At 49.1% G+C, this 14,826-nt stretch overlaps 1 protein-coding gene across 1 annotated transcript; it reads right to left on the bottom strand.

The window, feature by feature from the left end:
- Nucleotides 1-3,716: 3,716 nt before the first annotated feature.
- LOC129499983 (uncharacterized) lies at nucleotides 3,717-4,987 on the bottom strand. The gene is made up of 2 exons (XM_055310144.1): nucleotides 4,652-4,987; nucleotides 3,717-4,139 (listed from the first exon to the last, which is right to left on the bottom strand). Exons 1-2 carry the CDS (start codon nucleotides 4,985-4,987, stop codon nucleotides 3,717-3,719), a joined length of 759 nt encoding a protein of 252 aa, XP_055166119.1.
- Between the last annotated feature and the right edge of the window lie 9,839 nt (nucleotides 4,988-14,826).

The raw sequence follows: 14,826 nt of genomic DNA, 5'->3' as shown, positions 1-14,826 counted from the left end.
GGAAATTGCCTATAATGGGTGGAGCCACAGACAGGACAATAACTCAGAGCAAGGGGGTAGGTAGGGACTAAAAAAAAAAAAAATACTTAGAAACAGAAGGTCATGGTTTACCCACTTGCTTGATTTCATTCATTACTCAGTAACGGTGTTCCGAGCATCTTTCCTGTGTCGGGCACTAGCGCAGGTACTAGGCTACAGGAGTGAGAAGACAGAGTAATTCCTGAGGTCAGGACCCTGACTTTTGAGGGGAAAGAGACCCAATAAGTAAGCACATCCGAGTTATGAGTGCCGTGAAGAGGATGCAATGAGTATTTTGTGAAAGATCCTAGAGCTTGCAGTGGGAGGTCAGGGATGCGGGGAGTCCTCCTCTTCTTCCTTCTACACCAGATATAATTATTATATCATGTTAACTTGTTGTAGGTGCAGGTCCCTTATCTTACCAGCTCTACCAATTTCACACGCTTGGCCCAGCCATTGAGCAGGCTCAGCTCTATAGGATGATTTATGGGGCCTTGGACTGGGTTTAGTGCTACTACGTCAGCACTATAATAGCAGGTAGGCCCTTTCCAATTATTTGATATGTATTAATTGAGTGTTAAAGAATACAAGACTTTGGGGCATTTGGCTGGCTCAGTAGGTAAAGCATGTGAGTCTTTTTTTTTTTTTTTTTTTTAGATTTTATTTATTTATTCATGAGAGACACAGAGAGGGAGGCAGAGCACAGGCAGAGGGAGAAGCAGGTTCCCTGCAGGGAGCCCGATGCGGGTAGGACTCGATCCCACGACCCCAGGACCACAACCTGAGCCAAAGGCGAATGCTCAACCACTGAGCCACCCAGGCACCCCAGCATGTGACTCTTGATCTCGGGGTCATGAGGTAAAGCTTCACATTGGGCATGGAGCTTACTTAAATTTTAAAAAATAGGGCAGCCCGGGTGGCTCAGTGATTTAGCGCCGCCTGCAGCCCAGGGAGTGATCCTGGAGACCCAGGATCGAGTCCCACTGTTGGGTTCCCTGCAGGGAGCCTGCTTCTCTCTCTGCCCCCCTCTCTCTCTGGGTCTCTCATGAATGGATGAATGAAATGTTTAAACAAAAAGAAAGAAAGAAAGAAAGAAAGAAAGAAAGAAAGAAAGAAAGAAAGAAAGAAAGAAAGAAACATAGAAATTGAGAAAAAAAACACTAGGAGAAAATGTTAAAAAAATAATTAAAATAAATAAAAAATAAATGAAAAAAATGTAAAGTTTCACTAACATTTTTTGTTGTTTCTATTATAAATGTTTGGCTGACTTGACAATAAAAACAAAATTCCAACAGGTAATGTTTTCTTTTGCTAATATTCAGGTTGATTTGTGCAGATTTCCCTATTGTTTTGTGTCTACCAAAATAAAGAAATGGAGACTGGCTGATGATTGATTAAACAACCTAAGAGGTGACATTTTTGCCATTAAATAAAGTGAGTGAATATGTGGAATAAATCAATAAGTGAGTTTTATCATATAGATTTTTCTTAAACATTTAATACATTGTAGATTTTAACAAGTTAGACCATGTGGATATTGGTGTTTTAAATATCTAGGCTTATAGAAAACTCGGGCATTATTAAAATGACCAAATACAGAGTTAATATGCTATCTGCACAAGGACAGATATTCTCATACTTTTTGAATTCTGAGTTAGATAATATCAAATTTCAATTTTTGTTGGACCAATATTTGTAACTGATAACTTTTAGAACACCTATTAATTAGAGAATGCAATAGAGAAATCACGGGCAAAAAAAAAAAATCACGAGCAGGTGTATTTTTAAATATCAAGTAAATACATTTCTAGATTCACCAGCCAGGTTTATAAAGTGAAACACCAGAATTTAAAGCATGTATTTTTCAGCATTCTGGATTGCCTGACCCCATCACTGTCATCATCTATGTGAGGAAAATGGAGACTTAGAGAAGGGAAGCAATTTGCTTTAGGATCCGGGATTTTCACTTTGAAGTATCTAGAGAAACTGGCTTCAACCATTTATCGGCAGGAAGGCCGCATTGCACAGTGGTTATACACGGGGTTGGACGGCAATTCGGGTTGGGTCTCTTTGCTTGTTTTGTTTTGTTGGTTTTCCATACACACCAGCTCTGTCCACTTGGGTAAGCCACTACATTTCTCTAAAGGATTTAGTTCTTCAATCCAGTCTGGAGAACAGTCCCGCCCTTCCCCCTGAAAGCACTGTCCCGGGGAATGAGCCACCCCATAACCACAGGCATTTAGTAGAACACACACATACAGAAAGAAATCAGGGGAAATCATTACTATTTAAAACAGAAATCCTTCAAAACAACCAAAAAAAAAAAAAAAACTCACCCGAAAACCCCAGAAATCCTTCTATCAAACAGATCTTTCAAGAAGATGACATTTTTTAAACAATATAAAATGTAGTAGTTCCTAGTTATTTCAGATGAAGGAAATCAACCCCTTTGTTAATTTTTTTCTTGAAAGTTGAGGTTTAAATATCAGTTTTACGACAGCGTTGTTAGCACTTGTACCAAGGTAAGTGTCTGGTTTTGTGTCCATATAGGAACACGGTCCTCACCCCGAAAATTGGATAGTGGTTACCCTCCCCAGGTGACAGGTGCTGAAGCTTCAGCACAGAGAGGTCAGATGCAAGATTCCAGGTCCCTCGGTGGGTAGGGGAGGGAGGGTGGGGGTGGGTGAGGGTGGGGGAGTGAAGGTGGGGGAGGGAGGGTGGGGGTGGGTGAGGGTGAGTGGGTGAGGGTGGAGGAGGGAGGGTGGGTGAGTGAGGGTGGGTGGCGGTGGGTTTGGAACTACCGAACACCCACGGGAGGAGGGGTGCTGGTGAAGAGCGGATCCCCGGTTGTCGTACAGGCCCGGGATTTGCCTTGCTGGCCTGGGTGCGAGACACCCCACGCGGCTGCCGAGGCCCAGGTTATATGGGGCACTCACACCCCTGAGGACAGCTGCCCCGGGGCGCGGGGGGGTGCTCAGCGGGTCCCCGGGGGACTCGGGGTCTGGGCTCAGCTTATGAGGTCAGGGCTGTGGGATCGAGGCCCCCCCCCCCCCCCCCCCCCCCCCCCGGGCTCTGAGGGCAGCACAGGGGCAGCTTGACCTCCTCCCCCTCCTCCCCCTCCTCCTTCCCCTCCTCCTCAAGCTCCATCTCCTCCCCTCCTGCTCCCCCTCCTCCTCCCCCCTCCTCCCCTCTCCTCCTCCCCCTCCTCCTTCCCCCTCCTCCTCCTGTCTCCTCTTCCCTTCACCTCCCCCTCCTCCCACTCCTCCTCCTCCCCCCTCCTCCTCCTCTCTCTCTCTCTAATAAATACGTCTAAATAATAATAATTAAAAAAAAAAGGCGGCCACGATTCGAGTGCTCCGGAGAATCAAAGTGTCCTAGGATCTCAGCGCACTCCTTCCTCCGCAGCAGCCCCCGCTCTGGGACCGGCGGCAGGACGGGGTGGGGGGCCGGGGCGGGGGCCTGGGGCGGGGCGGGGGGCGCCGCGGTCCCCTCCCCCCCGCCCCCCGCCGCCGTGGCATCCGGCGTGTGCGCGGCGCCCACGGACGGGACCAGGAGGCGGGACGCGGGCCCGCGGGTGCGGCGGCAGGTGCCGGAAGGGGGGGCGACCCCGGGCACAGGCGTCCCCGCCCCCCGCGCCCCGCGCCCCCCGAAGCCGCGTCTCCGCGCCGCCGGCCTGGGCGCAGGTGCCCCCCGGGACGCTAGGTGGCGCCCGAGAGCCGGGCGGCCTCGGGGTGGGGGGGCGGTCCCGAGGCTTCAGGTCCCCGAGCCGCGGCGGCGAGGACCTCGCGGCCCCACGTCCCGGGGGGCGGGGGGGGTGCAGGGGCTTCTCCTCCTCTTAGTCCTGTCTCGGGGCAGCAGGACGCGCGTGTGCAGCTGTGAGCCGCCTGCTCCCGGGACCCAGGGCCGAAGGGGACGCGCCCCGGGACCCGCCCTCGGGTGGGAAAGTGCTCAGGGGCGGCGGGGGGGGGGGGCGAGCGCTCCGAGGAGCCCCCCCCGCCCCCCGCCCCGGGGCCGCCCGCCGAGGCCCGGCTCTGCTGCAGGATCCTGGTCCCGTCCTGCCCCGACGCGCTCCGCACCCGCATCTCCGGCGCCTCCGCGTCGTGGTCCGTGTGGCCGCGGGTCTGCGGGATCCGGGGGGGGGGGGGGACCCCAGGCCGAGGACGCGGGGGGAGGGGGGGCGAGCCCGAGCCTGGCACCTGCGGACGGACGGCGGGACGGGCCACGCTGGCCTGGGGTGCGGGGCGGGCGCCGTCCTGGGGGCCGAGGGGGCTGGTTCACCGGCTGACTGGGGGGCTCAGAGCCTCCCCCGGAGGTGGGGGTGGGGGGGCTGGTTCACAGACTGACTCTGGGGGGGCTCAGAGCCTCCCCCGGGGGTGGGGGTGGGGGTGGGGGGACTGGTTCACAGACTGACTCTGGGGGGGCTCAGAGCCTCCCCGGGGGTGGGGGTGGGGGCTCCCCTCGAGCCCCAGGCAGCTCCGCGCAGCACCAAGTCTGCGGGGGCTCCTCTCCCTCACCCTCTCCCTCGCCCCCGCCCCCCTCGCCCCACTCTGTCTTCTTATCTTTCTCGTATAAATAAACAGAATCTTTAAAAAGAGAAGATAAGGAGTAGCCCTGGGGGGGCTGTGCCCCGAGCCCAGGACGCAGGAGCAGGAGCCGAGGCCGGCGCTGCGGGGGGCCCAGGTGCTCCGCAGCAGGTGTACAGGTGTCGCGCGCCCGAGGACTTCCTGCCGCTCGCCTGCCTCCGGGCCCTTCTCTCGCCTTCTCTCCCCTCGCTCTCCTCTCCGGTAGTTCTGTGGGATGTCCAGCCATCATCCCGCCCCGCAGGTGACAAGGCGGAGGCTCGCTGAGGCCGAGTGTCCCCGGCCTGCCGGCCCAGCTGGAGGAAGCGGCTCTCCGACCTAGTGTCCAGCTTGGAAGGCCTGTAGGGTGGCCGCGGAGATGAGTGTGCCACTTGAGCCTCAGACGTCATGGCACCTGGTGGATGGATGGGGACACACGTGGATGTTGTAGAGTTGACCTCTTGGAGAGGGAGTGAGCGAGCGTGGCCGTGAGGGGAGCAGGAAGGACAAGCCACCTCTGCTCTGGCCGCCGAGCTCAGTTTGGGGCGAGATCCCATCACCCTGAGATCATGAGCTGAGGCAAAATCCAGAGTTGGACGCTTCACCGACGGAGCCCCCCAGGCGCCCCGGTAACTGGAACACTTCTTGGGTGACTCTTTCAGGGTTGCCCTTGGTCTTTCTCAGTTATACTCCAGCGTCCTCACGTCCACCCGGGAGGCCCCCTCTCTCCCAGAGGCACCATAGATCGCTTTAGATAAAACCAAAACTGCGTCCCCAGTTATTGTGACCCCAACAGGTAACCTGATGCTCGAACCAGGTTCCAACGTTGCTAGCCAAAGTAGACCTTCTGGCGTATGGAGGCCGCTGTCTTGGGCGTAAGCGCAGTCTGGCTCCTCTGACTCCCCAGGTGTGTGCCACTCATCACATGGAGACGACTCACCTGATGTTCACTGCCCTCGTCTTGAGAGGATAAGACAGATACCAAACCTCTCGGGAAGGAAAATCTGTCTCGTTGGGGCTCCCAGACCGTTGTCACCTGCCTGCCGGCCTGGGCCCTGAGAGTCCTCTATCAGTTCATCTCTTCCGTACCTTGGGTGAATAGGTAAAAGATTATTATGAAATATATTATTTTGGCACAAGCTTAAGTGAGGCCTTGGAGAACAGGATGTGGTCTACCGTGTGCGAAGCCGGCTTCGAGGCTAACTCGGGGAAACATGGCACGTCCCTTCACTTGGGGCTTGATGGGTGTTAACATGTGTCCAAGCTCTCACCTTCTTCTAACGATTCTTTTTTTTTTTTTTTTGTAAGCTTCCCACCTGAAGAAAGCCACCAAATGTAGGGCATGTGATTTTAATCACAGCCCCAAATTATTTTAGGACAATGTTGTTATAATTAAAATTCAAAAGTTCTTAGAGATATTTAGATGAAAACTCAAAAGGAAAAATGATCATGGCTTAGAAAATTCAATGAGTAATTAATTACAGACGACTGAGGCTCTTCCTCCTGCTTCAGGAATAGGACAAGCCATAAAAGCGCCTCACGCAGTCTTCCTGGCAGGCCTGAAAGAGCCGAAGGAAATTTCTGATGTGATTTCGCACGCTTAGTTTTCTACCCTTGTTAATTATTGTGAAACGGAATCTGTTTAATATCAAACAGTACTTCTAACCTCATTTGTAATTCTAAATAGTCTAATAACATCCTTTGTCAACAGTATCAACTCACCACAAATTTCATTTCACGCAGAAGTCGGTCCTGCTCCATCGTTCCTCTCTCCTCGGTTCTGTGTTTCTTTATTGCACCTGTATGATTTCTCTTACACAAGAATCCTTTAAAAATAAATAAATAAAAATAAAAGGAATTCATAGAAACAGAACAGGTGGTTTCTGGGGGTGGGGGACATGGGTGGAGGTAGTCAGAAGGTACAGACGTCCAGGTATAAGGTAGACTGGACTTGGAATTGAAGGTAGAGCATGGCGACCATCGTTGACAACACTGTACGGTCCATTGGGAAGTTGCTAAGAGAGTAAATCTTGTTAAGTTCCCATCACCTGAAAAAATAATCGTAACTGTGAGGTGATGCATGTTAACTAAATCTGTGGTAATGACCTCACAATACATGCATCTATCAAATCATTATATTGTGTGCCCTAAACTCCTATAATATTGCGTATTGATTACATCAGTAAAACAGGGAAAAACTAGAGCAGATGTTTGATCAGTCTTGTAACAGAGTGGGTCTTTCTTTTCTTTTTTTTTTTTTTTTCCTAATCATGCTAGGCAGCGATAACAAAAATTCATACTTAGCCCAACTAAAGGGGTAAAGTAGGAAAAAGAAAGCCGAAAGTAGGAAAGTGCTGTCCAGGGCTGGTCGGCGTGCTGGAATTGCAGGGGACTAGGCCAGAGGAGTTCTTGAGGTTCCTCGCTCGTCTTCGGCCCTTTGCACGGGTGAGAGACTGAGGAGAGGAGGGCGGCCCGTGGCCCTGGCCATCTGGTGGGTCAGCAGCAGAGCCAGGACTGGAACCCAGCGCTCGGGGCCCAAGTCCAGAATCCCTCCCCCACATCACGTCACCTGTGTTTGTGGTCATTTAACGTGGGATGGGGGGAATGGGAAGCGGGTCGTTTGCGAGCAGGTAATCCTGGCGCCTGGTCGACCTTTGGGTTTGACCTCTTCTGCTTTTGGCACCGCGGGTTCTGGCTGCCTGCGCTGCCCACTGCACAGCACCTGAATAATCCAGTTACTACTGCCCAGAGGAAAGGGTCGGGGAATTAACCGTATTTTCTTCCCAGGGAGAAATGATTGCATTTTTTTGATGGGCTTAGGATGCATGCTCTTGGCATTCATATCAAACACGGCAGCAAAACACACGGTCACACCTGTGGGGTGCACGTGTGTGTGTGTGCCAGTGAGTCAAACAGGACAAGGGCCTGAGCCCGGGTGAGGAGGGCGGCAAGGCTGGGCCACGTGTGGAGGGTGGCCTCTGGCATAAGCCACAGGTGACGAAAGTGGCTTCTTTTTTTTTTTTTTTTTTTTTTTTTTAGCACTTAAGTCTAAGGGTTGAGATTTATTGGAAAAGGGAAAATGTTAGCAAAAAGTATTCAAGAATGCATGAATGGTCACTTCCCGAGAACAGACCATAGAAGACCGGATTCTTCTCTCTGGTCCCCGACCTTGTTGGATTATTAGTCCGCACTGTAGCTAAGTTTTCATTTTTTGAATTCATTTAATCAACACAGTGTTGCATTAGTTTCGGGTGTACAATATACGGATTCGACGACTCACTTTTACCTTTCTCGGTGCTCATCCAGATGAGAGTGCCCTTGTTTATCCCCTTTATCTGTTTCCTCCTCAGCTCTCCCACTTCCCCTCTGGCAACCACCAGTTCTCTGTATTTAAACAAACTTTTTTTTTTTTTTGTCTCTTTTTCTCTCTTGGTTCATTTGATTCTACAATTTCACATAGGAGTGTAATCAGATGGTATTTGTCCTTCTCTACAAAGTTACAATTTTTCTTTTAGAATTTGTTCCCTATTACATTTTTTCTTCTAAGTGAACTTTAAAAAAAAAAAAAAAAACAAGATTTGCTTAGGTGGCGGCACCTGGGTGGCTCAGTCAGTTAAGCGTCTGCATTCTGCGGGTCACGATGGTGAGATCGAGTCCTGCCTCGGGCCCCTTGCTCGGCGGGGGAGCCTGCTTCTCCCTCTCCTCCTGCCTCCTTTGCCCTCCTATGCTCTCTTCTTGCTCGCTCTCTTTCTCTCAAATAAATAAAATCTTTAAAAACAATTGTTTAAGCATTTTTTCTTTTCTGTACATGGGAACTGATCTTTGGAATTTAAAGTCCCCTCAACCCTTGCAGTTAACACCTTCCTACCTGACCTTCCCTGTCTGTGGGCCGGGCTAATGCATCGCTCTTACAGACAAACTATAACACGTGACACACATTGCTCAGAGGAAATACTGGCTCAGAGTTAAACCCTGAAAATCCACCAGAAGGCAAGCTGACTTGGAAATCACAAGTAGACCTCGGAGAGATCTACACGCAGATATATATAGTCATTGTTAGAAAGTGTGGAGCTGAGCCGGAGTGTTGCCAACAGAATGTTACAGGTTTGAAACAACGGAACTTTTGGTTCCTTGAAGAACGGATTTTTGGTGATGGGAATTGGGTGATAGAGGGGATTTACTGCAATCCTTCCCTCTTGTGTAAGAGTAGGTCAGCAAGGACCAAAAGTAATTTTCATGCAATGTGTAGTTATTGATTTTTCTTTCCCCTTAAGTTAGTCTTATGGTCTCCTCTGTGGTGTGTGTGTGGGCTTTTTTTTTTTTTTTTGGTAGTAAAAAAAATTTTATTTACTACAAAAAAAAATCCAAAATGAGAAATTGCTTTATTTTTCTTGTGATTATGTAAAATGCTCATAAAATATTTAAACATAAGTGCTTGAAAGCTAAAATTGTTCCAAGATAACTACTATTAATAGCTTAAGGACCACCCTTTCATGACTTTTTCTCTGTGATGTTATTTATTTATTTATTTATTTATTTTTTAAATTTATTTATTTATGATAGTCACACAGAGAGAGAGAGAGAGGCAGAGACACAGGCAGAGGGAGAAGCAGGCTCCATGCACCGGGAGCCCGATATGGGATTCGATCCCGGGTCTCCAGGATCGCGCCCCGAGCCAAAGGCAGGCACCAAACCGCTGCGCCACCCAGAGATCCCCTGTGATGTTATTTATTGTGTAACTTTTTCTCAGTCTTTTTTTTTCCTCCCCATGCTCCCATGACTGCATTCAAAAACACTAAGAAAACAGGAAATCCCTATTTACAACCTGGTGTCTAATCATACAGAAACATATGGGTGTAATGTATTTTGAGGTGTGTCTTATAAAAATAAGAATCTTATAATACTAAGGCTTAAAACCTCTTCTGAGTGTAGAATTCTAGATCTCTGACTGTTTCCCTCTAAATTTTTTTTATAGCCATCTCACTCTCCCCTAATCCGACGGCATGTGTCTTGGCATCCCACCTTCGTAAATAAAGGGTTCCCAAGGCACTCAACTTGGTTTTCATAGAAACTGTTCTTTCTGAACTTCTGTTTCATCAGTTTGAATAATATAGAATTAAATTCCTTAATTAAAATAATAGGTCTAATTAGCCTGAATAGCTCACTAACTTGGTAATCCTATATGACTTCAAAGGTAAGAGGAGGGCTTCACCGACCCAGACAGAAGCCTGCAGGTCTGCAGCATTCTACGTCTGCCGGGAGGTTGTAGAGGGGGTTGGAGAAGTACTGTATACGTGTTTGGTGTCTATTAAAATAGGGGAGACTGTTAGTCTGCCTTCGGCTCAGGTCATGATCCCAGGGCCCTGGGATGGAGCCCCCACATTGGGCACCCTGCTCAGCGGGGCGTCTGCTTCTCCCTCTGCCTCTGCTCCTCCCTCTGCTCATTCTCTCTCTCTCTCTCTCTCTCTCTCTCTCTCTCTCTCTCTCTCCCTTTCAAATAAATAAAATCTTTAAAAATAAATGAATGGCAGAGACTATCCATGCCATTCCGTGACCACCATCACCCCAGTGATACTATCCAGGGATTATTTTAAATTTGTGATAAGAAGAAGAAAACAAAAAGCTTTGCTGAGGATGATCCAACTTGCACCCTATTTACCAGTTTTGTACGCCCTAAATAACGCACGGTGTTCTGATACCCGTGCCCAGTTTGTCTTCACCGATACTTTGATGATCAACCTTATATGGTTTGTCTAACCCCAGAGTCTAGCCAACCTCCTGCACGGTTCACATTTTGCTAAGTGGGTGCAGGTTTTCCCTTGATATGGGTCACTTCTGGAATCAGGGTCCTTGTTAGGAAGGCTGCGTCTCTGGTTCCCTCTTCTCGCAGCTGCCCAGGTAGCTGGGAGCATCGCTGCAGCAGAGCTTCATGCTCGTCGTCTCACGGGGTGTCCGGTCTGGAAGTCGCACTGCGAGTGGCAGGCCAGGGGTGCCAGGCTCGTAACTGTCAGCTTAGAAGGCAGGCTGGCTGGCATCCCCAGTGTGGCTTGTCAGGAGTCAAAGCTCGGCCGGGTTGCCCCAGTGGTGAGGGGGGCCAGGGGCACCATCCGGCGGGCACACTGTCCACTGCAGGCGATCCATGGGGAGGAGTCCAAGATTGCAGCCTGGAAGCCTGGGAAGCGGAGTCCCTGGGGGGGCTCAGCGGTTTAGCACCTGCCTTCGGCCCAGGGCGTGACCCCGGGTCCCGGGATCAGTCCCACATTGGGATCCCTGCATGGAGTCTGCTTCTCCCTCTGACTGTGTCTCTGCCTCTCTCTGTGCGTGTCTCTCACGAATGGATGAATGAAATCTTTAAAAAGAAAAAAAAAAGAAGCCTGGGAAGGGAAGGGACGGGCAGCAGGCAGCAAGATGCACGAGGAGGAGGATGGGAGAGGCCCTAAGGAGGCCCCAGCCTGGCATCTGATGCCCTGGTGCCTGAGTCACTTGGGGAGAGGGGATGAGCAGGGATGCCCCATGCTTACCTCTCCGGTGTCGCCTTACAAGGGGTCAGAAGCAAGAAACAGAAGTGAGAGGAGGGATGATGGGGCGGGTGGCCATCCCTGGAGCTCTCCTGCACCTGCACTGCTCGGTGGGGACGAGGGGAGCTGCCGCCAGCCCTGCCCCTACCCCCCTCCTGAGCCACCTCCTTCCAGGTCCCCAGGCTGGGTGGTGAATCCTCGGGGGACAAAGACCCCTCGCTGGCTGCGTGGGCCTGCAGGGCCCGGAGCGGGGGGAGGGCACGGCTGCACCGCACAGGTCCTTGGCATGAGTGTCGATGACAATGAGGACACAGAATCATGGAAGTAAATGGAAAATACTTCCTTCTTTGTCTTTTCACGTCTGATTGAGGAAAGGACAGCTACAAACTGTGAACGGAGAAAAAGGTGTTGATTGTTGGTGTTGTGCACCGTTGTCCCTCCCGCGGTGGCCCGGCCGCGCTCGCTGCTCCCAGGCTCGAGCCTGGCCGTGGAGGCCCAAATGATGGGCTGGCCCCTACCTCGTCACCCATCACCTTTCCTCATCTGTCACGACGTGTCTCTTGTAAGCGAGACCGGGAAGGTCCGGGGGTGGCCAGTGCAAAAGCGCTCTCTTTCTGAGGAGAGCAGACGAGAATCGCCCAGAGCGAGTGTGATCCGTGTGTTTCTAAGTCACGTGGGTAATGGATTGAAGTTTAAGTGTAGTTGATTTTTCTGCATCCCTTATAAACACTGGAGCTTTTGATAAAGGTTCTAGAATAAAGAAGCAGCTCGCCCATAAAGTTACTATGGATTATTCTAAAACATACCAGAAGCGTTGTCCCCTTTGAAGAAAATTTATGAGAAAATGCCTTGGGGACCTGTTATTACGAGCATGTCATGGATCAAAGTACTCCAGCAACCCCTCGACTGGAATATCTTCTGGAATTGGCTTATGAGCTGCATAAAAATCTCTCGCATAGACAGTCCTTCTGCGGTGTTGGAATGCGTTTTTTTGTAAAACCAGCTGACTGACTTTATAGTCACTGAGGGCTGTAGGCCGCCCCCTGCAACACAAGCAGTAATAATGGGGTCGTCATCTGCACTCGTGCTTCTTCATTGTTTCTAGTCAAGGGGCTCTTTGTGTTTTAATTACATAATGAAAACATGTATCTTCACTTGTATAATCTTTTCACTTCTGGTTTTGTTTGTTCTTACCCCCAGTGTCGTTTTCAATTTCAGTTCAGCACATTTTGAAGTTGCTGGTTCATCCAAAGAAGTCTTTTTTTTTTTTTTAATGTGGTTACAGCATTACTCGACTGTGTTCCTCTCCTGACAATCAAAAAAAAAAAAAAAGCTAAATTGAACACCAATAAAAAATAAATTTATATTTAAAAAAGCTTATAAATACTTGACATTTCGATGTACTTTTTAAGGATTGTGGCAAGTTATATAGGGTATAAAACTGATTGGGTTTTTTTTAACCATTTTTAAGGATACAAGTTAGTAGCATTAAGACCATTTGCATTCCCACGGGATAACACACAGAGGGATCTGGAGCCCTTCAGAAATATACTTTTGGTAGGACTTCTGCCTCCACCAATTAGTTGATGAAATAAGAATATGGATACCTTAATCTAACAGTTTTTTCATTTCGATTCCCCTCTGTGAGAAGAGCTGGTGTCATAACTTAGCTATTCAATGACCATTCATTTAACTGACATTTGTGAAGAACCTATGTGCCCGTCCGCCTTAATAAAAGACAAAACTCTGGCATTGAGGGATCTCACTGAGATTTATCGGGAATCATAAGAAGACAGCCAGTTATAATCTATTGTGGAAAGGACTGTACTGTTGCAAATCGCACTGAGGATGGGAATCTAGAAGGAGGATGGGAGTGTAGAGGGAGGATGGAAGTGTAGAGGGAGGATGAAAGTCTAGAAGGAGGATGGGAGTGTAGAGGGAGGATGAAAGTCTAGAAGGAGGATGGGAGTGTAGAGGGAGGATGAAGTGTGGAAGCAGGTGTGCTCCTGCCCTCTAGCAGGCAGAGAGCCGGGCAGCATAGGTTTTCCTTCACGTGAAGGATGAGTGGACATTGAGCAGCTGGCGAGGCTGAAAGAGTCGTGTGTCCACGCTGTGGAAATGGCATGTCCCAAGGGGTGGCTTCTGTGAGGCCCCAAGGGGTCTACAGGGAGCCGCCCTGGCCTTGCTTTGGTGGGAGGCTGGTGTGCCTGGGATGATGTGGAGGAGAAGGTGGAAGGCCGATGGGACCGTTATGAGGAACTGACAATGCTGGTGTCCAAGGTGCCACCTTCCTCTGAGATGTGCTTAGTTCCTAGTCGTGGTGACAGGGGAGAAGGTGGCTTAGGGAGCCACGTAAGGCTGGGAAATGTTTAGTGCAAAAGACCTTCTGCTTCCCGCTGTAGGACTTCAGAGACAGTCACTCTACTGTGCAAATTTTCTTAGGGTGAGAAATGGCATAGCGTGTTTCCTAATTTTATTGATTGATTGATTGGGGGAAGGGGCAGAGAGGGGAGAGAGAGAATCTTCAGCAGGCTCCACACCCAGCACAGAGCCTGAGGTGGGACTCAATCTCAGAAGCCTGAGGTCATTACCTGAGTCTAAATCAAGAGTCGGAGGCTTAACCAACCACACCCCCTGTCCCCCCACCCCCTGGTGGCCCTGCCATGTTTCCTAAAGACACTGAGCACAGAATGCCTAACTCTGTCCCAGCCTGACTGGGAGCTGCGGCCGCCACAGGCCATGGGGACCCACGGAAACATTTTATTCTTAACGCCAACTCTGTTTTTTCACCCCATTTTCTCTATAAGGTTGGGCGTGGAACCTTTACATATTAAAAATTTCCTAAACCAGTGACTAAAATCTAGGATCTCCAAAGCCAAAAAAAAAGTTTCATCCAACCTCATATATTTTTTAATGTGATTGAAGTTTATTTTGTAAATATGGCACAGATCCTTGTGCCCTTTATTGTGGAAACTGTACATGAAACCTGTCCCAGTTGAGTTTCTTGTTTAGTCATTTGTTGTTTTTAATGAGAGATGAACTGATGAGAATGGAATATTTTCAGTGTTAAAGGGATCCTGTAATTTATGGTTAGAAGCTCCTTGTTAACTTGCACAGAGCCCATAGTAGAACAAATAATTAATTTAGTCATTATAAAAAAATAATCTCTGTGGCAGGATTATGGATAATTCATTTTCTTTATGCTTATTTGGAATTTCTTTTCTGCAGTGAGCATTTACTAATCGCATATGAAGAAAATGTACTAATAAAGACATGAAGCTGTAATAAAAATAGGAAATCAACAAGGACTGCTTCTGAAAGGTGGGCATCCAAGTTACGTCATTAGCTGGGTATTTTACTCTTGTCAAAAGAAGTTTAAAATCATAATATATTATTAGTTTTTCTTTATCACACGGTTTCGGTTACTGCTCTCCAATGCATGGACTAGTGCCTAGCAGATTTTCTTACAAATGCTACAGATTTTTTCCTTTTAACTGTTGAGGTGTAACGTACCAATGGCAGGATGGAAGCACGGTAAGTACGCAGCTTCTGTAGAACCATCAGCCCAGATCAAGGTAAAGTTAAACATGTCATCCCAAAAGGTGCCCTATTCTCTTTCCAGTCAAATCCCACTGTTCTGATTTCAATCACCATGGACTATTTTTGTCTTTTAATGAACTTCATTTAAAATGAAATACAAGGGGGGATCCCTGGGTGGCGCAGCGGTTTGG

The sequence above is a fragment of the Nyctereutes procyonoides genome, unplaced genomic scaffold (assembly GCF_905146905.1).
Source record: "Nyctereutes procyonoides isolate TBG_1078 unplaced genomic scaffold, NYPRO_anot_genome, whole genome shotgun sequence".
Classification (NCBI taxonomy): domain Eukaryota; kingdom Metazoa; phylum Chordata; class Mammalia; order Carnivora; family Canidae; genus Nyctereutes; species Nyctereutes procyonoides.
The sequence above is the reverse complement of the archived record's forward strand: the minus strand, read 5'-3'. Positions and strand labels throughout refer to the sequence as shown.

Excerpts from the sequence above, each read along its gene's own strand:
- LOC129499983 (XM_055310144.1), bottom strand. The coding sequence starts at position 4,987 with ATGACGTCTGAGGCTCAAGTGGCACACTCATCTCCGCGGCCACCCTAC. Across the intron at positions 4,140-4,651 it reads CTCCTGCTCCTGCGTCCTGG|ACCCGCGGCCACACGGACCA; the intron begins GCTCGGGGCACA and ends CGGATCCCGCAG.